This window comes from Anas acuta, chromosome 3 (genome assembly GCF_963932015.1).
Source record: "Anas acuta chromosome 3, bAnaAcu1.1, whole genome shotgun sequence".
NCBI lineage: Eukaryota > Metazoa > Chordata > Aves > Anseriformes > Anatidae > Anas > Anas acuta.
Genome location: NC_088981.1, coordinates 5,518,775 through 5,545,215, shown reverse-complemented (window position 1 = coordinate 5,545,215; position 26,441 = coordinate 5,518,775). Strand labels below are relative to the sequence as shown.

Genomic DNA, 26,441 nt, shown 5'->3' with positions numbered 1-26,441 from the left:
TGTCTCAGGCTTTGTATGGAAATGAAAATTGATCTTTCTATAAAATGAAAAGACTTTTTTGTTTCTTTTTCTTCCTTCCTTCCTTCCCAACCACCCCCAACCTGCAGCTTAGTATGCAAGCTCAAGCTGACCGCTACTCAGAGTCAGAGCACGGTCTGAAGATAACTGGCTCTGGTTGCTCTCTTCATGCTAATAATAACAGTATCCATCTCCCTCAGGCATTCTAGTGCTGAGCAGGTAGTCAGGTTCGGCAGTACTAGAGATTAAGCTTTTAATTATTTTCTTTAATTAAAAGTTCAATAGCAATCATCTAAAAGTACGGTCTTTCAGATGCATTAGTAAGACATTGATGCAGAGCCTATTACTGCTTGCAGAGAACGTTGGGACCTTGCTCAGAGCACACCCCTGAGAGCCAGCACCTGCTGATGCACACCCTCTTGTGGCTTGTGCTAACAGCGGCTGCACCATGACATTTCGTGGTTGATGAGAAAAAGCCCACTTTCACATGTACCCCCATGAATCCAGCCACATTAAGATAGGTTTGGATACTGCCAGTGCTGTCTAGTTGACCCTGTGACAGGGTTCCTTGGCTTGTTGTGCCCTCATTTGGGAGCGGGAAGGAGGAGATAAATTTTTGTGTCCAAACCTGTGATGTCCAGCCTGATTGCATCTTCAGGTGTGTTGTGGGCGTTTTAGTTCTCTTTTGGAGTCAGCTTCCACTTGTACCCAAGCTCAAGGAGAATGAAACCCTGGGTTGGTGTGGTTTCTGGTGGAGGCATTGGAAGCAAAGCAAGGTCAGGAACAGCTGAGCAGATTCAGGGCCAAGTCATTCAAGGACTAGATTGTAATTTAGTCTCTTGGGAAAGTAATTGTGCTACTTGGTCTTTTCCTGTACCAAATTACAGTGGCTGCGTTTGGTCTTTTCCTGGAAATCTCAAGTCTTTGTGGTATGACGGGCTGCTCCTGGGGCTGCAGTCACTTTTCAGCTAAGCATGTGATGCACAGCAGCCTGTGTCTGCTGGGGTTGGGGCTTCTCCAGGCCTAGCGGCTCTCAAAAGGTGTCAGCAAAGATATAATGCAGTGAATGTCCATGCCCCTCTGAGCTGAGAAAAGCCAAGGCAGTGATCCTGCTCACCTGTTTTCCACTGGAAGAAGTGTGGCAGCTCATTTTTCTCAATGCAGAGACCCAGAGCACAGGGACAAGAAGGGGTGAGAATGCTAGCCAGGCTCATTTTATACAAAAATCCTGTATCCTTTGGCTCCCTGTCCCATCAAACAAGCAACCAAGGGAGCTGAGAGGGTGACTAATTTCTTCTGTTCCTGCACACCTTCCGTCATCCAGCTCCGTCCCAAGGTTTTCTGGGAAGCAGGGATTCACTAAATGTTCTTTTGCAGCTCCCATCTTTTCTTTCAAATGATACCAGCCAACTGTTTTCAAAGGATCTTTGCCTCTTTCGCTCTCCATTGATTTTGGTCCTTTCTTGCCTGCTTGTTCCTTGCTTTGTACGTTTTGCAGGTTCTCTACAGCTCCAGCTCGCACAATGTTCTGCTCTAGCAATCTCCTCCCTAGAGCCTTGTTGCAGCATCCTCCCCTCCATTTTTCACCAGTTTTCTCTTGACAACAGGAAAATCTGCTCTTGGACGTTAGGAACTATAATTCCAGTGATGCAGGTATTTTATTCTATTTATTTGTCAGGTGGAAGCTGTACCCCCGGGTGCTCAGGGATGTGTCTGTAATGGACCTGTCAACTTCAGTCTTAGGGCAGAAAATCAGCATGCCCATCTGTGTTGGAGCAACTGCTATGCAGCGCATGGCTCACCCTGATGGAGAGATGGCTACTGCTAAAGGTAAACCGTGCAGCATCCCTGCAGTCCTCTTATCTCTGAATAAACAAACAAACAAAAAAATGGTGGGAAGGGAGCAGGTGGGCACTTGTTTCTGTGTCTTCAGATGGAAAAGGTAGATGCCCAGGACATCAGAACAGGAGGTGGCTTTGATCTGGATCCCAGACTTAAGGCATACACAGGCTTTGCCCAAACATCTTCAACAGTGGTTGCAGTCTGACACATCAGAATAGTAGTACTTAATTCTCAAGGGTGAAAATGGAGGGGAAAGAATTACTATTAGCTTTAGTCCATGTCACAGCAAATTTAGTCACAACAAATACAGATTAATGTGGAGAACTGGACATGGGTGATGCAAAGTGCAGCAGGTTGTGTGACCCAACTGGAAGAGGCCAAGGAGAACATCTGATGTCCTTCTGTGGGTAAGCTGGAGCTGTGTGATGGCTCCAGGATTCCTCTCTTCAGCCCTCTGTCTGTTGTAACTGTCTTCTGTTAAAGACTGTGCCTTTCTGGAGAACCGGCAGAAATATTTTTGTGATCCTCTGTAATAAAAATGCATCCCTAGCTTTTTAGGGCTATGAAAGACTACAGTATTTAACTAGCATGACTGCATTATGTTAGCCCTGCAACTGCTGGCAGGTTGTTTTTGTACCACTTTGGCAGCACCTTTTTAGGAAAGTCATTTGGTCTTGTTTTGGGAATAAAATGGTAGAAAAATCACCTTTTTTAAAAAAAAAAAAAATAAAATATTATTTTTTAAACAGAAATGGCAATTAAAATAAATAAATAAATAAAAGCTGCCTCTTTCTGGCTTGAATTTGCAAGCTGTGGATACTTTTTGCTTGGCTGAACAGTCATCTGGTGCCAAAATCTTCCCTTGGTGTCCTCCTTGCCCACTCCACCAGAGCATCTGTCATGGTGTGAGCTTTCTCCTAACTATGGATGTTTCACAGGCCTGCAGGAATCCTTAATATAATTTTTCATCAAAATAAAAATTGAAAACATCTGTATATTTATACATTCTATAAATGTAAATGTGTATATATTTTCATGACAAGATATGCTTCCTTTCACAAGTCTGTTAATGGACACCAGTGGTCATCCATGTCTTTGCCTCAGAAGCCCTTGCCTATCTTAAGACCTTTTGCTTCAAACATGGCATTTTTTTTAGGACATCCCAGGCAAGAAAAGGGCTCCTCCAAGCTAGATGATACGCAAAGAGGTTGCTGTTGTGGAGCCGGCAGCCTTAAAGTGTGTGAGAAATGGGGTATTAAACAGAATCCAAATGCGAAAATTTCTCACTCCTTTAATCCAAGTTGCAGAATGACACAATCTCAGAAGAGGCCACATGGTGTGTCTGCTGCATACAAAAAGCATCAGGGTGTGCGTTTCAATACCCAAATGCTGGTAGAATCGAAATGGTTATAGAACAGAAGTAGTCCTGTGCATGGACGAGCTATTAATTTAACAGCAATTCCATGACCAATGCAGCAAATGCTAGTGTGAAGTGAGTCTGATTATATGCCCTGCAGTGACAGCTGGTCTTGATTCTTGTTAAAATGCGGCATTGCTGGGAGGTTCACTGTGACGAGCTGCAACACTTCAGTATTGTTTCCCAAGGCCTCCAGCAAACTCAGCCTTGTTGTGAGGCTTAGACTTTGCTTCTCAACAAGGAACAATCTGAGTTTTCCTTTCTGTCAAAGGAGGCTTTTTTTTAATTTATAGTACATTTGGGGATTTTTTTTTAATTTATTTATTTATATTTTTTTGCTAAGAAATTGATTAAGAAGCCAGATAGCGTGCGTATTGTATGTGCAGGCACGTTCCACACGATGGAGCTCGAATACCTTGAACTGGTTGGAGAAGCAGCGTCCTGTCAGCTGCGTTAGTGCTGTCCTGGCCTTTGGCAAAGCTTGTGAATTATTTCTGGCCCAGGTTATGCTGGGAGGAAACTCTGAAGCATAATACTGTTAAGTGCAAACACATTAATGCAATGTTAAGAGTGAGATTAGAAATATACAAAACCCAAGATTTTTCTTAACAAAAATATCCACCAATACTATGGCCTGGCCACATTTTATATCATAAATCTAAAACTGCATATAGAGTTGAGTGATAAAATAAGGCTAACTACTAGGGCTGAGTTATGGTTGTGGTAGATAACTTAATTTTGGAATTTCCTGACTCTTTTGCACTTAGTTTCAAACTGTAACATGATTATTGCATTTAATATTCCTGGATTTTCAAGCTAGGGGAGAGCTTCGTGTACTGGCAATGGTCTGAAAATGTGGTCAAATAAACATATCCTTGGGAGTTGATAAATTTTTCATCACTTTAAGGACAGTGTAATTAAAATCACACCCTCTGTATTGCATTAGCATTTCTTGTAGAAAAAGTCCTCAGTTTTGTGCTCTGTTAGAGGTGGAGCAGGGCAATTGATGCCAAGCTTTTGGTTTGACCTTATAAGATGACAGGGATTAGCTGTAAAGTACACGTTTGGCTTAAAGCTTCCCTTAAATTTGGGACATTTGGGATCAAGGGTTTTGTTACATCCAACTTCTCTTAAACTTAGTGATACCTCAGAAATACAAGTGGCCAGGCTGTTGGTTGCTTTAAATCCACTTTTGTTTCATCTGCACTGGTTTATGCAAGGCAAGAAAGTCTGATCCGTAGTCTCATGGCTTTTTCTGAAAGCACTATGTACTTGTAAGCTTGAATTTTGGCTCAGGTGTATAGGAAACAATGCATACAGCTGTTGTGATGGTCCTTACAAAGCACAGCGTGGTCTGAGCCTAGTCCCCTCCTGGCTTGAGTAGCTGTAGGACCAGGCATCATGCATCCTGACTTTCACTGGGGGGCATAGCAGCTGCCCAGAGGAGCGCCCACAGTGCACGTGTGTGCGTGTGCCTGGGCACAACCCTGCAGGTGCCACAAGAAATGCAGCTGCCAGGTTGGAATTGAACCTCAGGACATGATCTTGGATTCGCGTTATCTTCACCTACAGAACAGGGTGGTGTAGGTAGAAATAGCAACTTTTTTTTTTTTTCCCTATGTTTTTGTATTTCATCAGCAATGTCTAGTCCTACCAGTGACTTCCCTTAAGCAACAGCATTGTGCTTTGATCTGCTCTGCTCTTCCAGTGTGTTTGCCTGCAGGCTGCTGCATAAACGTCCTCTCTGGGGAGAAGGGCATCGATGTCATGCTGTCTCTCATTAGGTAAAACTTCCTTTGCAGACCCCTTGCTTCAGGCAGGAGTTGTGTTTTGGGGAGCTGCTGTTTCTCCTTGAGGGAGGCTGCTCCACAAATGACCACACTGGAGTAAAGGAGCATGTGTCTGACTTAAAATAGGTCAAAGTCTGGCCACTTGCCTTAAACACAACTTCATCAACAATTCAGTTTCATTAGTAAAGGTTAATTTGGGGGGAAAAAAATGTTGAATTGTGATATTAAAAGTTCCTGATGGTAGGCAATTGAACACAATGTTTGTAAGTTACTACAAAAGTTAACTCCAGTCTGAACAGTATAAGCTGTAATTGTGGTCAAAACTTGTATAGCTTCAAATTCCAGAGGTTCGATTTTGTTATACTTGTTGGCTAGACTTTATATATATAGTCCATACAGGCTGCAATAAGTTTGCTTGTCAGTTTTCTTTGACATATCTAAAAGGACATGGAGTCCTTCCTTATTGAGTGCTTTCTCATACTTTAAACCATTTCATGGGCCTGGCAGAAGTTATTCTTTTTTTTTTTTTTTTTTTTTTCTTCTTCAGGGCTTTCTTCAAGTGTATTCCCTAGCATTTTTGTTGTAGTTCATCTGTGGCAATTTTTCAAATACAGGATTTTCCTTTTCAGTAGAAACTGAAAAATTGGGAGGAAAATTGTTTTGGATTAACTGAAACGTTTAATTTGATCCAAAAGGCAATGTTTTATTTCACTTTCCTACTAGCTAATGCTTTTAACCATAGCTCACTTTTGAAACAAAAGTGTTAGCTCAGAAGAAAACATTTCCATTTTGAAAATATCAATGCATGACATTTTGACTTTGGTGAATTTTTCTTGTCCTTCCCACTCCAATTTCAGCTTCTTTAAAAAATATTTGCCAAATTCAATGAATAATCTTAGCCACCATTAAAGAGCAAAGGGCTGTTCTCTAAACACTTTTCAGCAGAATTTTTCCATTTTTTTCCCTTGTTTGTCCATTGGAAGATTCACTGTTCCTCAATGCAAATATATTCATTTCCATCCTGACTTCATGCTGTACTTGCAAACCAAAGTGATCCCCATGTTGTTTTCTGTCTGTACTCGCCCATGAGTACAGTAGCACTCATGGTCCTGTAAATAGGACCCACCTTTAAGTACGTTGAAACAAAATCTTGTGCATTATCCAGCTGCTTAGCAAGAAATAGCAAATTTTTTGAAATCTCACTTGATCATGAGCAGATATGTAGCATTATTTTATCAAGATTTCTATTATATAGTGATGCTAATTGCATAACGCTGTCTTAATTCTTACTGACTGATTACCTCGTATTCTGTTGGTTTAGCCCGTAAGTGGTACTGCAGTACCTAGCTTTTCTTAGATTTACTGAAAATTGGGCTGAACAGCTTAATTGTTTTCCTGGCCGGATCTTTCAAAAAATTTGAAAGCTAGTTGTTTACATCTGATGATTTTCTGTTTACTCTGAAATTGCTCTCAAACAGCTTTCTGAGTTACTGCTGACTCAAGAAGGATTTCACCATCACCTGTGATGCATCTGCACAGTCTGCTTTGCCAAATAGAGAAGAGGAATACTGGCTGAAAAGTGTTTTTCCCACCTGTTTACTTACTGTCAGCTCTATCATTTTCACCTAGACTGGGATCAATACCTTTGCTCCCTTGGCTCCTAACAGGCTTCTGAAACACTTTTTGTCTCTTTAATGCTGCTGAACATCTGAATTCAGGTTTCTTGTGCTCATCTGATGTTCCCATGACTGAGCAAAGTATTTTGTGATCTGCTGTTTTTTGTGCTCAGTCCCATGGTGACAACAGCAGGACTTTGCACCCATCTCTCACTTGCTACTTATATGATCTAATAAAATAAATTTCAGGGTATGGCTACTACACAGAGTCATTGAAAGGAAAATATTCATGTGGGACAACACGGGACCTAATCCTCACTCCCCCAGAGATGTGTATGGCCAGGGGACTTAATGGTGCAACTATATACAGGTGCTCTGGCATGACAGCCCTTCAGACCTGGCAGCGTGTTTCCCTGCTGCCTTCCTGCCCAGCTGACAAAATGTTGTGTCAACAAGCTGTCGGCCCAACTTGCACAGAGAGTTTTGAAAGGGGTAAGTGAGGTAAGTCTGGGCAGGGGATTTCTCAGCCAAGTGTGTTTCGTCAAGAGAGCAATGTTAAGTACTTTAAACAACTCTGTTTCTTAGGAGATGCAACTCAAAGAACATAGCTACTTCTCTTGAGAAATACCACTGTGCCAAAAGGACACCATGTTGATCCCAAACTTGTCCTTTGGCCCCGAACACGGGGACAGTGGATTCAGGGAAAAATGACCACAGTGGGGCTTTTTGACCAACATGCCTCTGAGATGCCCCTAAAAGGCAAACAGTGGGAAGTTGCAGAGCAAGAGAAAAATAGCGAGATTTACCCTTTCCATACAAGGAAGGTAACCCTGACAAAACAAGAAAAGTTAAACTGGGACCTTCTCCAGTGCTCTCCACTGAGGTACGTTGCCTTTGGGTTGCCCACAGGAATAAACTCCGTACCTTTTCAGTATCAGTTACCGTAGTGATATCCCAGCAGAGTTAGGAAGGAGACATGGTTTAAAGATGAAAAAAGGGCTGAGAATCATTATTATAGAGTTACAGGATGGTTTGGGTTGGAAGGGACCTTAAAGACCATCTAATTCCAACCCCCCTGCTGTGGGCAGGGATGCTTTGCACTAGACTAGGTTGCCAAAGCCCCATCCAACCTGGCCTGGAATGCTTCCAGGGATGGGGCATCCACAACTTCCATGGGCCACCTGTTCCAGTGTCCCACCATCATTGCTCTGTTCTCCTGTGGACTTCACAAGTAGGTCCTGTCCCATGATCAGCCTTGATTCATTGCTATGTAAAATAGTTTAGTTGAATTCCCCAAGAAAGGAGACAGTCTTGTTTTGTTTGCATTTATCTTTCTTAATGAAAATAAATGTCCTTGTATCTCAGTTCAGGTGTTTCCAGTGGCTCAGGACAGGTGGGAATGGGGCTGAGACACCTGTGCCTATGCAAAGCAGCTGTGGAGCAAAGTCTGTGGAGGTCCTCTTTCTTAAACACCCCATCATATCCCAATTAGAGGTGCATTTGGCCTTGAACTAAGGTGGAGTACAAAGAACTTAAAGCTTTATCGTCCTGATCTTGAAAGCTCCCCCTAACCTCCTGTGTGTGCCTAATGCCATGCTTTCTGCTCTGCCACTGACCTCAGTGGGAACCTGCAGTGTGTACAGAGGTAAATGTATGCTTTGGGCAATGCTCAGGATTTGGGTTTAAAAGATGACCTTAAAAAAAAAAAAAAAAAAAGGTGGTCTGAAATGGCATGAGGAAAGGCTGGTTTAAAAAAAATCTGATGTTTAAACTCTGGCAAATGTCACATGTTGCTGCAAGTTTCCCGTGGGAATACGGATCTAGGACTGACTTGTAATAATAAATTAAAGTATTTGCAGCACCCCTAAATTGAAATATAAAATATAGTTGTTAGAGGAAATGAACGGCTTCTGTTTTCTTCAACTGCAGTTATGCATGCAAGAAGAAGTATATTTTGGCAAATCCTGATTTGAGGTAGGGAAAAAAACTAGCAATATGCTGAGACTATGTATCGTATTTTTGAAAGCCTACAAAATTGTCAAAACCTTAAAAATGATCAAGGTAAAAACACAGGTCAACTAGAACCAAAACCTGAAATCTCCAAAACTTTGAAAACTGTTGTGTGCATAGACTTTGAATTTGACTGTGAAAATAACAGAATCCTTCAGGTTGGAAGAGACCTCCAAGATCACCTAGTCCAACCTCTGACCTAACACTAACAAGTTCTCCACTAAACCATATCACTGAGCTCTACATCTAAACGTCTTTTAAAGACCTCCAGGGATGCCCAAAATATATGTGTTGAGCCGATGCTTTAGCAGAGAGTGGTTAACTATAAAAGTAGAATGAGAGAGGAATTTTGTGAGTACACTCTTATGAAAACTCCATAGCCTAATTTGGGATAGTTGAACTTTGATTTTTATCAAAAATCTAATCTTAAATAAGATGAAAGTGTTACCTTCTCTATTGCCACATATCCCGGTAAGTTGAAAGGATATTTTTGTGTGTGTGTGTTTAAAATGGTATTTTGTGTTTAAAATCTTCTGTTCAGTGAATATACTGTGTGGTTTCTATTTCCATTTCTGCTTTTGCAATTGTTCTTGCGTCCTTAGGGCTGTATATATTCAGAATAAAAGTAAGAATAGAAATAAATGGATACCTACAGACAAATTGAACCATAACATTTACATTTTTCCCTTATCTGATCTGAGAGTTTTGCAATTGCTGGGTTAGTAACCCCTCCCTCTCATTCATGAACTCATATTTGACAGAGCAAAAGGAATGTTGCTCCCTTGTTTCTTAGCATCACTTAATGGACTTGATTGAGTAAATCACTTATAATGGGATTTGTGACAAACCACCACAGCTGATCTGAGCAAGATTTTTATTATTATTATTATTTTTACTAGTGACTAGTGTGAGCTAGGCCTGGAATTTTAAATCGGTCAATTGTTTTCTTTTACTCCTCTGAATCAGATTTTATTTTGAGTCAGTTAATATTTATACCTTATTTCAGTTCAGATTTTTGTTCCTGTATATTGCAGTATAGCAAACACAGCAGCAGCAAGAATAATTGAACATGACTTTAAAATTGCAGTGATTGAAGTGGAGGGCTGTGGTGTGATGCCACTCACCTACCTTTAATCATTTACACGTGATCTATTCACTGGAGGCTGCCTTTATAGACAATGAGGAGAATTATACCCTGTAACTATTTCACTTACTTCAAATGGAGTCTAGGAGACTATCCCATATGCACATGCTTGTATTTGCTCAGATACATCAATCTTAATAAATTAGGCAACAGATGCATTTCCTATCTGATTGACAATGGAATACTATAAAACAATTGACCTGTGAGGATTATTCAGCAAAGACTTCAACAGTTTGACCCACTTAGCCTTTTGACTAAGTTGCAGCCTGATTGCAAACGACTGGTGAAGAAAATACAACACAAATCGGTGGTTTGTAATGCACCTTTTCTTTGGGTAGCCAGAGGGTGAAAAACATTACCTTACCTCAGGTTCCTGTTCAGGCAGCACAGATGCATCTGTATTGTTTTGTGTTGTATGCTGTCTCTTGTGATGTATACCTTTTTTCTTTTTGGGAGTAGAAGGTGATTTTAAGTGGGCAGCACTTTCTGAAGCTTGTTAGATGTTTCTTTAAGCTGCTCCTTAAAATCTGTTGATTCTGCAGTTTGCAGCTCTTCATGAGGTAGCAAAACCTGCAAGACAAAAGGCATGGGTATTTTCATTGATTGAAAGCTGCCTTGTGGCTGTATCCAATTTATTTGAAAAAGCTGTTCATAAGCTTCAACCCTGAGATTTGTAATCCTTATTTAATAAAATGCTGTCATAAAGACCACTTTTTAATGCCTTCATGGGCTGGAGATGAGGTTTTGAAACAGAGGTCCATTTACATTAAAAAAAAAAAAAGCGTGCTGTGGTAGACCAAGAAAAATAGGCTTTATATAATATTTGAGTTTTACAGTGTTATTTCCTTTATTTTACTTTAAGTGATAGATTACTTCTAAAAGAATAAGTCATATATTCATAAAAATGTAGTTGTATGAGGTTAGCTGGTTTGCAGTGCAGCCCAGTTTGGAACTCACCCTGTGGAGGTAGCTGGCACAGAGCCTTGAGCTGCCTGACCCCATCTAGGATTGTTTGGTGATGTTTGACCATGGGGCTGCCCACACCTCAGGAGTGACTTCACTGTACAGTTATTGAAGGTGAAGGAGGGAAGTGCAAATAACATTTGCTATGAACTCCCCTCCCTTTGGCCTCTGTGGAGATTTTTGGACACCACTTGTCTGTTGTACCTGCACATCTTCTTTTTCTCCTTTAGGGACTCCTGGATGGGGACTGCCACTTGGGGTGTTTCTCTCACTTTCAGCAAGACCAGATTTTTATTTTTAGTTTTATTACTTTTCCAGAAGAGTGAAGCTTTATGTGCAGGATCAGGTGATGGATGTTGAGACCCACTCCTTTAGGTCATGAGATAGGATGCACAGATGTCGGAGGAAACACTAGTGGAGGTTCCCCCTCAAACCTTTAAATGCCCACCAAAAAAAGCCTGTAGAGGCATTGAATCTAAGCATCACGTTGGGTCTGATCTTTGGGTGAGAGTGTTCATAACATTCGCTTTGTAGTCTTAGTTTACCACCACCCTTCTGAAGGTTTGGAGCTGGATAGGAGCCCTGTTCAAAGATTAGTTGGAACAAACTCATCTCTCAGTTTATCAGTTGGAGAAAATGTGATTAGCTACCTAATCTGTTATTGGCTGAGATGTATTACAGCACCCTTTTTCTTAAGTTCATAAACATTTGTACTGTGTACCTACATATGTTTATTCAGCTTGCACTATTTTACAAGCAAATACTTCACAAACTGATGTTTTTTTCTGTTTGCACAAAATGGTAAATGAATAGCAGAATGATGATTTAACATTTTGCATAATACAATATCGAAGAACAATCTAAAAATGCAGGCAGGGAGGAAATAAAATTCGTTCATGCATTGCATGCAAGAAACTGAAATGTTCCCCTGTGAAACCAACCATCCTTACAGCTCAATATTAATTCATATGAGAGGGACAATGCACTTTAGCTGGTGCTTTTGGCTTACATCTGTGGAAAGTTCTTCTGTGGAAAATAAGAAGCCCTCAATCTTGAGGCCAGTAGCTACCTTTTTATAATCAACAAGAGCTATAAAAACAGCAACACTTGCTAGGCAGGAGATCTTGGACAAAACAGGGATCACATCTGTGTAATAAGGTTGCCTGCTGGACTGTGTCCTTTCTCTCTTCTGTTATTATGCCCTGGAAAACCCTGTAGGGATGAAAACAGGTGCTTGCTCAGAAAAGTCCTAGGAGACACCTTTATTAAAAGTGCTTCATGCTAGCGAACATCTTGAAGGGGGGAGAAAGTAGTCAAAGTGCTATGATAAAAACTTGGAAAAGTAGCAAGTGCTCGAGGGGGCACATGTGGCAGTGGCAAGGAGGACCAAAGAGCAATGTTGACAGTGATAGTCCTAAAATGCCAATCTGCAGCAATAAGGCAGCATTCCAAAAGCTCGAAATATGATATTTATTTTTTTTTTTTTGGGGGGGGGGAGGGGGGGGGATCATTTAAGACTGTGTGTATGCAAGTATGCCCTTAAATGTGTGCTAAAATTTCTCAACGAGTGTTAGCCAGACTCTAGGGGCTTACAGGCAGACCCCCCATAGGATGAAGAATTAGTAATGTGGGATTAGGCTTATTCTGATTATAATGTCTTTTATTTCCAGTATTAGAACAGGAATCATCCCAAGCATGCACACAGCAGTTGCCAGAAATTGGCCAATGAACACAGAGAATAAGCCAGAGAGCTCTCGCAGCAGCCCACTGCTGTTAGTAACTGCTAACTATTAACATAGCATGCACTGAAAGACTAAAAACACATTCACGCTGAAGAAAGGCAGTGTGGAAGCACATGCACTGACACTCTTTTATGAGCCAAGTGCTCCTGTTTAGAGGAGCCTCTGTGTTTGGGGCAGTCTTGAACATGACCTTGTGTTCCTCCAGCCTGCCAGGCCATGGGGACAGGAATGATGCTGAGCTCCTGGGCGACCTCTTCCATCGAAGAAGTTGCTGAAGCAGCTCCTGACAGCCTTCGCTGGCTGCAGCTTTATGTGTACAAGGACCGGGAGGTTACCAAATCCCTAGTGAAGCGTGCGGAGAGAGCAGGTTACAAAGGGATCTTCGTGACGGTGGACACGCCGTTTCTCGGAAGGCGCATCGATGATGTGCGAAACAAGTTCCAGCTTCCTCCCCACCTCAGGTAGGTGCCTGCCGGTGGGATGTGGGATGAGCATATGAGTTGGTACACTGTTCAGACCCTGACTAATACTTGCTGAAGTGCTGGCAGAGTGGTAGCAGCCAAAGATTGGCAGGAAGGGTAAAGAATGAATGGGATGTGCAGGACTTGGATTTGCAGCAAAACAGAGCTAAAATCTTGCCAGAATCTTGTACTTACAAGGTTCTGATACTGCCCACAGTATCAGGACATATTTTAAGAGTACTGTGTTTGCTCTTACTCAGAATCTGGAAATGAAAACAAAATTGAAATTAAAAAGAAGAAAAAAAATGTATTTTGAAGCATTGATTTGAGTTCTGAGTGAAAGTTAGTTTTGAATACTACTAATGTATCTGAAGTGCTCTTCCAGTGTCTCCTACAACTGTTATGTTATGTATGTACATGTATGTACCATATATAACATGAACATACCAAGAAATAAAAAATCACATCCTGAGGTTCTTCATTTTCATAATACTCGTTTCAAAGGTAAGCTATGGGACTGCACAATAAATCTGATTGTTCACCTTGGAGGTATAAAGCTCCAGAACATGGGCTGTCAGATCCCCTCCCTATATTCCAGTCCTTGAAGCTAACATGTGAGATAGTGAAGACTGACAGAACAGCCTTAACTTTGCCTCTGATTTCTATATTAAAGTACAATCTTATGAGAAAAGCACCAGAAGACGCAAAAATCCCGGACAAACCTGACAGTAAAATGTAGTCCGCTGGCATGCATATGCCCCACGTATTAATCCTGCTATAGATCCGTGATTGACAAAGCTTTGTTGATACACACTGACATTTTACCCAAGGAGAAGGTATTTTTAAGAGCTTTTTTTAGGGGTAGTATCATTTTAAGGCCTGGGGTTAAAGATAAACAGTTTTTGAATGAGAGTCAAATAACCCAAGAAATATTTGAGACAAGCAATAGAGCATTTCTGAAACACTTTGACCCCACCTGACCCACCAGTAACAAGGTTTTGTTTGATTGAACCATATGAAATAATATGAAGTTGAAGTAATTTCTAAAGGTTAAAATTCCTTCAGATTTCAGAATGACTCTCAGTGTTTTGTTGCAGAGTTGGTGGTGAAATTCTCTAGTGTGGGGCTCTGCTTAGTTATGTGATAACTTTTTCTTGGCTTCAGATTTTCAACAAAGTTTCAAAGCAACAACAAGGTGCCATTGTGCTCAGAAATGTATGTAAGGCAACATTCATTCAAGTGTTGATCTGTATTCCACAGTCCAAGAAAAACAACAGTTATTTATATAATCTTATCCATGGTTCTGTTTTTCTCTGGGTACCCCACCCTTCACAAACCAACAGCTAAAAAGCTGAATCTTGCTGAGAGCCTGCTCCTTTCTCATTTTCTTCTTTGCTTGGAGCTGAACAGAAAACCCGTGTGAAATGTTGCTTGTTACAGGCATGAAATCAGCAGTGAAACTAGCCAGTTTCCGTGCAAAAATAGTGTGTGTTCCCAAAATGTGGAATATGAGTATAAAATAGCACAACGTGGAATGACATGCAATTTCCAGAGAACAGAGCAATCAGCCTGGTGTGGAACAGAGGTGTCCTTGGTGGTACTGGTGTCACTGATGGTGGTTTGGTGTTTGTGAGCGCTCAGGCACTCAGTTTCTCTATGCACCCTCATTTCCTCCTCTCCTGCTTTGTCTAGTAAGACTGAACTCTGATGCCAGGGGTTGATACTTACCATTTGATTCCTAGAACTGATTAGATTGCTTTGATGCTAAAGAGCAAATAATAGCTAAAGTTTTCATGTGAGCTTTGTTCCCGTACGTTTTACAAGCAAATATACAAAAAAAAAAAAAAAAAAAAAAAGATGAATTGTACACAAGAGGAACTGTCTGGATGTTGGTCTTGTCAGCCAGATGAAAATTCTGATTTCTTTGCAAGGCTTCATGCAGTTCCATCTAATTCATGGAAGTTAGGAAAATTTCCTTTCCTTTTTCTGCTCTACCATCTACATGTTGCCCTATTTCCTTCAGTGCTTGAATCCCCTGGATTGGGGTGGGGGAGAAATGGCAGGAAAATACTTGCTGTGTGAGAACTAAGGGCACTTCTGCTACAAATACGGGTAAGTAGAGGTGCACTTCTTGACGTCTGTGGGTCTTGGATTATGTTATGAAAGATCGATGTTCCCTTGGTACGTGTAGCCTTTGCTGCTCAAGAATCTGAATGGCCCACAGTCTGATGCATTTATCCTCACAGTGCCCCTGGAGATGCTGGGAATTTCCATATGGTGGGAAACTGAGGCCAAAGGAGTGGCTAAGGGTTGTGCCCTATGTTGCACGCGAGGTCTATGGTGGGATAGCTGGTTGGGCCCAAACCCTAAATTAGTCTTTTCATTGGGTTTTGCCTCCTGATCGTGGATTTGATGCCAAACCTTTAGATTTTGGACTTTATTCTATTTCCTTCAAAAACATTAGGAGTGCTGCCTTGCGCCAAAGAAATTTGCACCAAAGTTAACAAATGTTTTGCCAGCTGAAGATATTGACTTTGACAAACCCTGATACAACATCCTGGGGTAGGCTTTTTTGCTCCTGCCCTACAACACAACACAAGTTCAGCACAGGTGTGTTGAATGCCGGCACTAATATTTTTATGACTCCAGTGAATATTTCTCAGACTATTTTTCTGTGTTCTTTATCATTTTAGATTAAAAAATTTTACAAGCAACAACTTGGCGTTCTCCTCAGGAAAAGACTTTGGAGAAAACAGTGGACTGGCTGTCTATGTAGCCGAGGCAATTGATTCAAGTGTTAAATGGGAGGACATCAAGTGGCTTCGAGGGCTGACCTCACTGCCCATCGTCATGAAAGGAATCCTCAGGGGTGTGTAGTTCTACTGCTTCCTATGGAGCAGGCAAGGCGCTCTCTTGCATAAGGTCAAAGAAGGGGGTTTTGCATTTTGCTGGTTGAAGGTACGGGTCAAGGTTTGTGGTTTATCAGGCCTGAATAATAATAATAATTCTATTTAAGTTCATAGGTTGGTATAACATCAGTTGTATTGGAAATCACATAGTCAGGAAGATCAAACATTTTACTTGTAAACCCTCACTCTAACCTGAGTTGTGTGCTACTTAAAGGAAAGCTGGATTTCTGTTCTGTCAAAAGAGCACTGAGGATGGTAAAATAACTTCATTTACTATGGATTATTACTGCAATCTTATTGATAACTACGGCATTGAGAAAATCATTTAGCAGAAGAATTTTAGGGAGTGCTCCAGGACAGAGAAAAGAGAATAAAAAGACTGGCCATCAAAATGGCTGATAAGCCAAAATGACAAAATATTCTGCTCCAGGATTTCAAGTGACATTTCTAGGTTTTTTTTTGCTTAAAGACAAAACTGTTATTCTGTGTTGAGATGAGCATTTGGAAGGATGAAGCCCTAAGTGGTTTCCCAGTATCTTGCAGGTTTTTTTTTTATTTTTATTTTTTTTGAACTGATGCCATAATTTCCCTCATGATGTTGCACTCCCAGTTTTGGAAAGGAGTATTTTCTTATTACTTTTTATTTATTTTTTATTTTTTTCAGCTGATGATGCTAAAGAAGCTGTAAAGCTTGGGGTAAATGGTATCCTGGTGTCAAATCATGGAGCACGACAGCTTGATGGAGTCCCTGCAACTGTAAGTACTGGTGCCAGTATGCAACAAGTCCTCTCTGTCTTTGGCTTCTTGTTTTCTCCTGCTGAATACATGGTAGCTGGAGGAAAAAAACTGTAAATATATCTGTCTAATGCCTTAACCTATGAGCCCGTCTCCCTCTCTTTCCTTCTCTTTAGTATGTCACAGCATACTTTGAGTTAGAATCAGCCTCCCCTTTGTCAGATCAATTGAAAAATCCCTGGAGGGTTTACGTGTGACTTTCTTCAAGCTACCTGGGTACCCTTTCCTGGCTGCAGTAGCCGGCATGGGAATCCAGAGGAGCGATTGCAGATAGCATATTACTGGCAGTTACACTGTTAGAAATTAGGATTTATTTTTTTTTCTACTCTTGTCTTTTATGTCTTCCTCATTCCTTTAGAAACCCTTTGTTGCAGTTTGTAGATCACCAAAGATTGCACTAAAGATGCTATCCCCTTTTAATTTTCTCTGGAGACTTCTGAAAAATTAAGTTAACAGAACAGCTAAAGACAGAAGGAAACTCTCCCCTTTTCTCCTTTCAAACCTTTTCACCTTTCAAAAAGTTACAGGGTGGTTAAATTACATGTTTTTTCCTTCTTCCTTTTCCTTGCTATGCTACCCTGTACATCTTCCAAAGGTAAAAAGGGATTTGAGAAGTTCTCAATTGACAAAAATGAAAGAAGTAAAGGAATGTGAAAAAGGTTGTGTTCAGGCTGAAGGAAAACCCTCAAAATTCCAATCATCACTCATCATGCTTCATTTGGTGTGAGAAAGCTGCACAAGTAAAGAGAGAATGAATGGGAGGAGAATCAAAGCCCAGATATGACTGTTTCAGGATTCCTGATGTGTCCTTGATGAAAAACCTCCTGTTTTCCATGAGGATTTTCTGGAGGGAGAAGATAAGCCCTTTTCCATTGCAGAATGTTTTGTATGTGAAGTTTTAGCAGTTCAGCCCTGCAGGCCCACTAGTGTCCCCCCCTTCTTGCCCTGAAACATTTCTACTTTTCTCCTTGTGGGCAGCTGAGGATTTCCCCAGTTGATTTCATTCACCAGCTGATCCTTCAGAGGTCTTCACGTGGACCCATTGATTACCTGCCTTTTCAGAGGGTGGGTGCCTAATGCTTAATAAATTTATCTTCTTTAACTTCTGTCTTCTTGTCACCTTTTAAGAATGTATGCCTCAGTTTTACCGAGGGTATTGGAAAAATCTTGGGCAAGTCTGTGTGAGGTAACCCAACAGGAAGAATGTATGAGGATACTGAAAAAAAAAAAAAAATGAAAAATGAGAACTCAAGAAACAGAATTATTATTTTTTGCCAAGTAGAACAAATTAAAATTGTGAACTACTTGTTTTGAGTTATTCCTTTGCAACACTGTTCACTGTGCAGATGAGAAAGCACTATCAAAGCTGGCATGTTCACTGGAATTCATCTTACAAAGGACTATTTCACAATGCAGTTTTCATAATGTAAATATCTGTATTGGAATACGCAAAGTGTTTCTGGTTTTGAAACAATTTCATGGTTTTCCAGAATGTGAGCTGAACCCGAGCTGGTTAATATTTCTAGTGTCTAGTTACACATTGAGGAAATCTATGTTTTAATTATTGTTTGCATCATACTTTAGTTATTATAGCACTTTAATGTTGGTACAGTTTGTCAGGATGTAGAAAGTGGTCTCTGTATATGGAAATAGATCCAAAATATGTTTGGCAAGAGAGCAAAACCAAAGGGAGGGGAAAAAATCACAGCAAGTGCCAAACTTCAAGAAAATTTTAATCCAAATCTAAAAACAAACTGTACTTTCAAGTTTTTTCCCTCATCTCCTGGTCATTTTTTATCCATTAAAAAGGAAATGAATTGCATCCGTATTTGAAAGACATGAATTTGTATGCCTTTTGTCTTACTACCACACACTGTTTCCAGTCTCCTTAGTACTTGGCTTCCAGTTCTGTGTCTTTCCTGATATTCATGAAAAGGAACTGTTTAGGAATTATAGGAACAGTTGCTATGTAATGTTTGAGCCTTGAATTCAGGAGGTTCATCTCTTCCTGGGACTTCTTGCATGGTGCTGACGTGTTAGTAAATTCCCTGGTTACTTGTCTGTACCTTGGGAACACTAAGCATTCTTTCCCCCTTACCTTTACCACTGGTGTAGGGAGTAAGGGGAAATTGGTAAAAGCAATATACATGTGCAGTAGAAGAAAACATTTTCCACCTTGCTCAAAATTCAGAGAATGCTAGATTTTCCTTATATTAAGAAGCTCCTTCTACAACTATTCCTGTAATCAAGATGCATTTTCAAATGGAAAAACACATTCTTTGTTTTTTCTGTCAACTCTAAGAACAAGTTCCTCATGACACATCTCTTACTCAGTGTCTTTATGTACTATGCCCACTTTTGCTTTCCTTGGTGCTAGCTGGACCTCATTAAAATTAATGATGACTTCAAGGAAGAAAGTGAAGATGGTTATTTAAAAAGCCAGTGATTCAATTTTATCCCCAGACTACTGAACACTGAAGGTTTGGGGAGGGCAATATCAAGGAGCAGACCTCATCTGTGCCTGGTATTTCTTAAATTCTTCACAAGTATTTCAAACTGGCTTGTGTTGGATACGTGTGATAGGATTAGATGGACATTTTATGTGATCCTGCTGATTCTCATTTTATTTATCTGACTGTCCAAGTAAATTTGACCTTTTTGTGTATCCGCTAACATTCTAAGTCAATTCTGTTTTTGAACACAAAGCTGTATTACTAGTGCATACAATTAAGCAAGCAATTACTTGCTTTTTTAAGCTTGAATTCAAAAAATAAATTGTGCTGCAGAAGTGGACAAGCTGTATTCCTGGTTTCACTCTTCTAGATTGATGTCTTGCCTGAAATCGTTGAGGCTGTGGAGGGGAAGGTAGAGGTGTTCCTAGACGGTGGTGTAAGAAAAGGCACCGATGTTCTCAAAGCGTTAGCCCTGGGTGCCAAAGCTGTATTCATCGGAAGGCCTCTCGTCTGGGGCTTGGTTTATCAGGTAAGTCACAAAAATCTCAAACTTATGTTTTTAGATACCTAGACTAGCTGTTCAGGCTTAGTGTATGTGCACGTGTGTATGTGTGCCTGTAGGGGTGTGTGTGAGAGAGGGTTTCTGAATGCATGTGGTTATCCAGATCTTTATAATAATCTAAAACTTTCTATCAAATCCTTAAGAGTCAGGGTTGTCCATGAAATGTGCTTTATATGTTATCTGTATCTACACACGAGCTACATGTACATATAATAGTGCACGTTGTTTCCTAATTGCCTAGGGTGAAGAAGGAGCAAAAGAAGTTCTCCAGATGCTGAAGGAAGAGTTTCGCCTGGCAATGGCCCTGACAGGTGAGACTTGTTTCCTCTCAGTAACAACCACCTCTGTCTCTCGTTTCCTCAGAGCTTTCACTTGCCCTGTGCAAGGTGCTATAGTAACCTACAGAAGGGAGATAGAAATGTTTGTAGTATAAACAGATTAAGCTGCAGAGAGATGAGAAAAGAGACTGCTGTTAACCCTGTCCTATACATGGGGAACTGAGTAGATTAAAGTAAAAACAAGTATAAATGTTTTTGACAAGGAAAGTGATAAATCCATAGAAAAGTAGTGGCAAAAAAAAGTCACTAGGGGGTGGTTTTTTTGATGATGCAGATAGAAATGCGATAGAAAAAAAAAAAAAAAAAACTTAGAATGGGATAGAAAAGTGAGGCTTTTGACCAATATGTAACTTGTCCTCTAGGATGCCGCAGTGTAGAAGAAATTAGCAGGACGCTGATACGAAGACATGACGTATTGCTTTCCAAGATTTAGGTCTGAAGGTGACCATCTTGCCTGTTGTACAGAAAGTATGCCACCAAATAAAAAGCAACTGTTTGCTCTTCGGGCCTCAAGCTGCAGTCCTGACTGAGAAGGGGTCATTTGTAAGACATCACTTGCCGAAGAAAGTACATGAAGCAAATTTTACAGGTGTTTCTGTATTCTGCTAGGCTCCTATGGAAAGCTGCTCTGCTGGTAGTTGTGACTAGAAATCAGTCTTTATACAAGATCGGCACAAAAGCTACAAGGTGTTTCTGCAACAAATGTTAATACTAACTTACAAACCTCCAATAATTTTTGTTAAAATGAAACTATAAACAGAAATGTTCTGATGGCAAACAGCTGCTAGAATATAGACATTTAAAATGTAAAAGATACTTCTTGCTCACTGTTTAGAGAGACTACGCTGTAGATCAAAGAGTAAATTTTGCTTTATGAACAATGCCTTTTCCCTAGCAACTACGTGCTATTCCTTTTTAAGCATGTGGGTTTGTATATTGTAGAAGCTCAGAGGACTAGTAGTTGTAAAGAGCTGAACAGCAAAGCAAAACTGGGGAAGTTCTGTTCTCTGACACAAAGCCCGTTGCAATCAGACATCCACTATGCTTGTGTGTCAGATGTGCATCAGATTCCAGGTGTGTGCAAATCCTTGCAGTCCTAATACCTTTTCCAAACTATGCTGACAACACCCAGCTTGAGCCATAATTCATGATTTTTACATGGACTCATTTACTGACAGCTTTTTACATTATTAATTGGTTAAGCCTGTGGTGTCCTGCATCACTATTGCATAGAATTGATAGGTAGAGGCTGGCTATAGACCCCAACAGACATATTGAAAAAAAAAAAAAGAGTTCCTTCTCACTTTCCATGGACAGAGAAACTCAGTTGCCAGCAGGTCACTATTCCTGTGTTATGACTGTAAATATAACTGAGTTTGATCCATCCCTGTCCATCCTCTCTCTGTTTTTCATAAAGATGGGAGAGTTTGTAGGATTTGCAGTCATGTGTAGAAGAAACTTGGATAATTGAGGTATTAACCCAAGATCTTAGTGGGAAGATCCTAGTGGCTCCATTCAGTTTCCATGAACACCCTTTATAGAAAGCTGAGCATTATTCACTTTATGAGGAGGATCAGATAAATACAGGACATGCTTCTCTTCTTGGAACAGTCCAAATACCTACTGAATACAGGAGAAAGAACATAGGAATATCTTCATATGGCAACCTGTCCCAGAGTGAGCAAAGAAGGTAAGACTCTATGAAACTCATCTTCAGTGAAAGTAAGAGTGGCTCTTCATCTGTCACACTCTTGTTGCAGGTATGGCAATATTACTGGAAGCAGGGAGATAGGCCAAAGCAGAATGGTTTTGAAAATCATGTTCTGGAAATAAAGTGTTCATTTTTAAGGAGGATTAAAAAAAAAAAAAAAAAAAGTGCCTTTATTTCATTGTTCCAGAGTCACCGACATCACCGTCTCCACCATTTGTTTTCCATCAGTGTCAGAAGAACTCATGCATTCTGATTCTCCCTTTTTGCTCTGTTTGAAATATCCCATACTGAGCTTTAGAGGCAGCATTGTAATAAAATGATGGAATATTACGATGTGAACTTAAGCTGGGACTGGAACTCAAATCGGGGAGAAAACCCAAAAGGCCACATGCTTGCCCTTCAGTTGTAAAATTTGTACTCTTATTTACTGCAGAATGTAGTGTGTTGTGTGAGGGTTGCGTAGCAACAAAATAAAGTTTATCTGTGTAGAGAAATATGAATGTTTCTCAGAGCATAGAGAAGCATAATTTCTACTGTTTACTGCACTTATCATATCTGTTGCAATGTGGACTGTGTCAGATGTCAATTACAGACTAACTTCAGAAAGACTGTTTATTTTAGATAATATAAATGTTACTTAAAAGAGAGGGGCATAATATCTTCTGTTTACATGTTTAAGATCCATTTCTAAAGTTCAGAAGATGCAGTTTCCTGTCTTTGCCCCAACCACATTCAAGAAAAGTTCTGTAACTCTGTGGTCCAGGATAAATTCTGATGGTGAGGAAACTGGGTTTGTTACTTGTGCGTAATTAACTATTTCTAGTTCCTTTGGGATAACAGGCTTATTTTTTTTCCTGCTTGTTATCTGAGAATTGTCTGTCTGCCTTCCAGTTCAACCCTAGTAAGAATATACATACATTAAAAATCAAAATTAGAGCCAAATACTGAAAGGCTGTGAGACACAGCTAACAGACATCAAAGTGATTTGCCTGGTAGAAAAGAATTCAAGAGAATTTTCCTAGATTTGGAGACATCCAAATACAACTGCTTCTGGAAATGATTAACAAAAGGCAGTTAATCTTTTTGGTTTTGACTTCAGGATAGAAAGCAGGAAGACCAATGATAGCCTCCTCAGACAATTTAAATGCTGAAAAATGTCCAGTCAAAGCAAAACTCTACTTTACAGTTCCTCCACCTGGAGCTGAGAAGAAATCATATCACACCTATCAGAGTAGTGGAAGATATTTCTAGAGTTTGTGAGGGTGTTTCTGAAGAAAATACAAGCAAATACCTAAAGAAAATAATAGATACTTGTGGGATATGTTAAGGAGAAAAATAGATTATTTTCCTCTGAAGTAACAAGTGAACTCAATGAGCTCTTGGGAACAAGTCACAGTCCTCCGATCAAGGCACAGAAGTAGGGCAGAAACAGAAAGTGTTTTGCATTTCTGATGCTTTAGTATCCTGATGGTTTTAATTGTAAAATTATTTTCTGAATTTACCTTTGCTCTAAGTTAAGCCACAGATACCAAAGGAAAATGTCTGCATATAAAAAAAATACGTAGCATTGTGTATTATGTATCCAGTGAGAGAGGGTCATTGAATCATATTTACCTACCCAGAAAGCCAGCAGTCAACTGATGTGCTGGGTGCCTTAAAAAAAAAAAACACACCACCACCAACAAAAAACAGTCCATCTGGGAGGCTGGTAACTGAACTGAATGGGGTTCCCTAACCACCTTTGAAGTTGACCTGTAATATTCCCTGAAATAGAAGATTACAGCTCTTATTGAGAGAAGATTTATTCAATGTTTTGTGGAGAGGAAAGATCCAAAATCAACACCTGAGAGTGTGAGAGATGAGGAAGATCCTAGATTTCTGAGGAGAAAAGGGGTATCTCCCAAGACCAGAAGATGTGAGGCAGGGTTTTACATTGCTGATTTTTTTTTAATCCAGCCCTTGTGTAGATTTCACTGGTGATGTCAGCTTGGAAGACTGTTTCTGGAAGTGTTCCCACAAAGTTATCTCCTTGGCGTCCATGAGCTCGTAGAGGACTAAACCCACCAGAGAGAATACAGAAGAGCACAGTGCTCTAGAGAGGATATGTAGAAACAACTGGGGAGATGCTGAGAGGCTTCAGCTCTTGTCTGGAATCTCAACAGGTTAGCCCATTTTCTAGCAATTACTACCAAAGACAGTCTGTGTCAAAGCAACGAGGTCAGTGAAAGAGCCTGTGACGTTGTCTGGACATCTCGCAGAGCACATCAAAGCTGGATATGCAAGGAGCAGGACCCTCCTCGGAAAAAACAACATGCTTCTGTGAAAGATCTTGAGCAGCAACACACAGGTGGTCTGTGCCTGGAGGACAGGTTTGGCTGTTTTGGGAACGTACTTGCCAGGAGAGATGGACAGTTACATACAGCAGAGGAGAGTGCTGAAGTGTGGAAGTGCAGGGCTGTAGGCATGGCAGTCTGTTAGGCAGAAGGTGGCAGGAGTCAGCTGAGGCCTGTGAGACCATCTGACCTTTCAGATATGAAGTGAAGGAGGAAGTTAGTGTAGCTTTGGGATAGATCTTACACCCTCACTCAGCCCGTCAGTTCTTTGAAGCAGAGGCCTGCTGTTTTTTGAATGTTTGGAGCCTGCGCACGGGGTGGGGAATCCAGTAAGTAAATAATAGGAGTCATAATTCAGTTCACTGAAGCTGAAGAGCTGTGAAAGACATGATCTGTTTTCTTGTGACCTCCACCTCTTGCTGTAACTCTGGGACACATTATTGTATTTTGCTTTTTACTGGTGGCCAAGTCAAACAAATAGCTCTGGAACTGGTAAGAACTCCACCTCCATCCCCAATTTTTCAGGTTAGGCAAGAAACTTGCCTGTCTTACAGAGAATTTCTGAACATAAATAAACAGACACTTAGAGTAACTCGGTTTGATAAATGGGCAGTGTAGGTCAGGGCCTGTTGGATATGCAGGCAACTCAAAGATGAAGCAGAGCTGGGGAAGTAAGCAGGAATGGCTCTGCTTTTCTTGGCCCCTCAAATGGTTTTCAGGCTGAAATCAAATACTGAGAGCACGAGGAAAGCTGCCTTCTGAAGTCATGATTTTGCACTGAACCTCACTGTAAGGATATCTCTTATAAAGCTACTTTTGATGTGGAAATTTGGCTCCCAACCACACTGAAGGCCATTATAAATAACCACTTCATCACAGGACACACAGAAGTTGGCTTCCTTGAACAATCCTAGAAAGCAAGCCTAATGTTATTGAGCCATAACCTCAGCTAGTGTAAATCAGAGAAGCTCCATTGACTTCATTAGCTCACACTGATTTACACCATCTGTGACTGTGGCCCACAATACAGCAAGATATGTCAGCTTTTAAATTCTATCGCTGAGTGTTGAGCAAAACTGTTTTTAAAACAAGATTGCCAATCCCAAATTTAGATACTAATGAGACACAGCACTGTAATTGTTCCACGATGTCTATATGCTCCATTTTGTTTTCATTTTGCCTTGCTTCTGTTTTTCTTATCTCCTGCCAAACAGAGGGAGAGTACCACATATGTTACATTCATAACAAAGATGTTTTGCTTCTTTGAGAACATGTCCTCCAGATGCAAAATGCCTTTGTGCTGGAGTTCAGCTTCTTTCTTTTCATAGGTATGGTGGTTGTGTGTCAATATAAGAATGCCCTTGAGGACCAGCCCCATGTTTCTCCAGGCCCTGGAGTACTCAAAGGGGCACCCAGAGGCTGTCCCTGCTGGACTTCAAAGGTCTGATTTCCCCTCAGGGATTTCCAGCTCCTAAGTCATTGTTTCAAATGGACAGGAATGCCCTGAGACCATCAATCCATCTCTGTAACAATTCTGCTGGGTGCTCATGGAGTTAACTCTATTGAGTAACCAATTGCACTTGCGGCACCTTTATGGTATGCAATGCTGGTAGATACATACAGATGGCTTGTTCAGGCAGGGAAAACATTCATATAACTAGATTGACAATGATTAATATTTGTTATTATTTTGTGACTACAGCAGCTGCAAGTTCTAGTCAAGGTCAAGACAGTATTGCTCACTGCAAAGATGCTTTGCTGCCAGCAGCAGTCTCTACCCAGTAGAATCTGAAGTATAAATTGATAGGCATGGGAAATCTTTAAGAACAGCCACTACGACATCAAAGGAAAGTGCAAGAATCCTACAATAAGCCCATGTGGCAGAAAATTAGTTTTTATACACATTCAGAGTGTGGATTGTACACTCTTCTAATCGGTATGGCTAGTTCAGTGTGTTATTTTTATCCGACCCAGAAATCTAGCATAGATGTGAGATAAGCAATCTTCATAACAACTGAGATCTGAATCACAGAATCATCTAGGTTGGAAGAGACTTCCATGATCACCAAGTCCAACCTCTGACCTAACACTTGCAAGTCCTCCACTAAACTAAATCACTGAGCTCTACACCTAAATGTCTTTTAAAGACCTCCAGGGATGGTGACTCAACCACTTCCCTGGGCAGCCCATCCCAATGCCTCACAACCCTCTCAGTAAAGAGTTCTTCCTAAGATCCAACCTAAACCTCCCCTGGCACAACTTTAGCCCATTCCCCCTCATCCTGCCACTAGGCACGTGGGAGAACAGGCCAACCCCCACCTCTCTACAGCCTCCTTT

General features: G+C 40.7%; 1 protein-coding gene across 1 annotated transcript in view; it reads left to right on the top strand.

The window, feature by feature from the left end:
• Positions 1-22,267, top strand: part of HAO1 (hydroxyacid oxidase 1) — a 28,918-nt gene extending 6,651 nt beyond the window's left edge. Inside the window, exons 2-8 of the mRNA XM_068675389.1 lie at positions 1,697-1,848; positions 12,748-13,003; positions 15,697-15,872; positions 16,577-16,668; positions 19,531-19,689; positions 19,964-20,033; positions 20,423-22,267. Coding sequence (XP_068531490.1) covers positions 1,697-1,848; positions 12,748-13,003; positions 15,697-15,872; positions 16,577-16,668; positions 19,531-19,689; positions 19,964-20,033; positions 20,423-20,493 — 976 coding nt within the window. The 3' untranslated portion in view covers positions 20,494-22,267. The remainder of the gene's footprint in view (positions 1-1,696; positions 1,849-12,747; positions 13,004-15,696; positions 15,873-16,576; positions 16,669-19,530; positions 19,690-19,963; positions 20,034-20,422) is intronic.
• Positions 22,268-26,441: the final 4,174 nt, after the last annotated feature.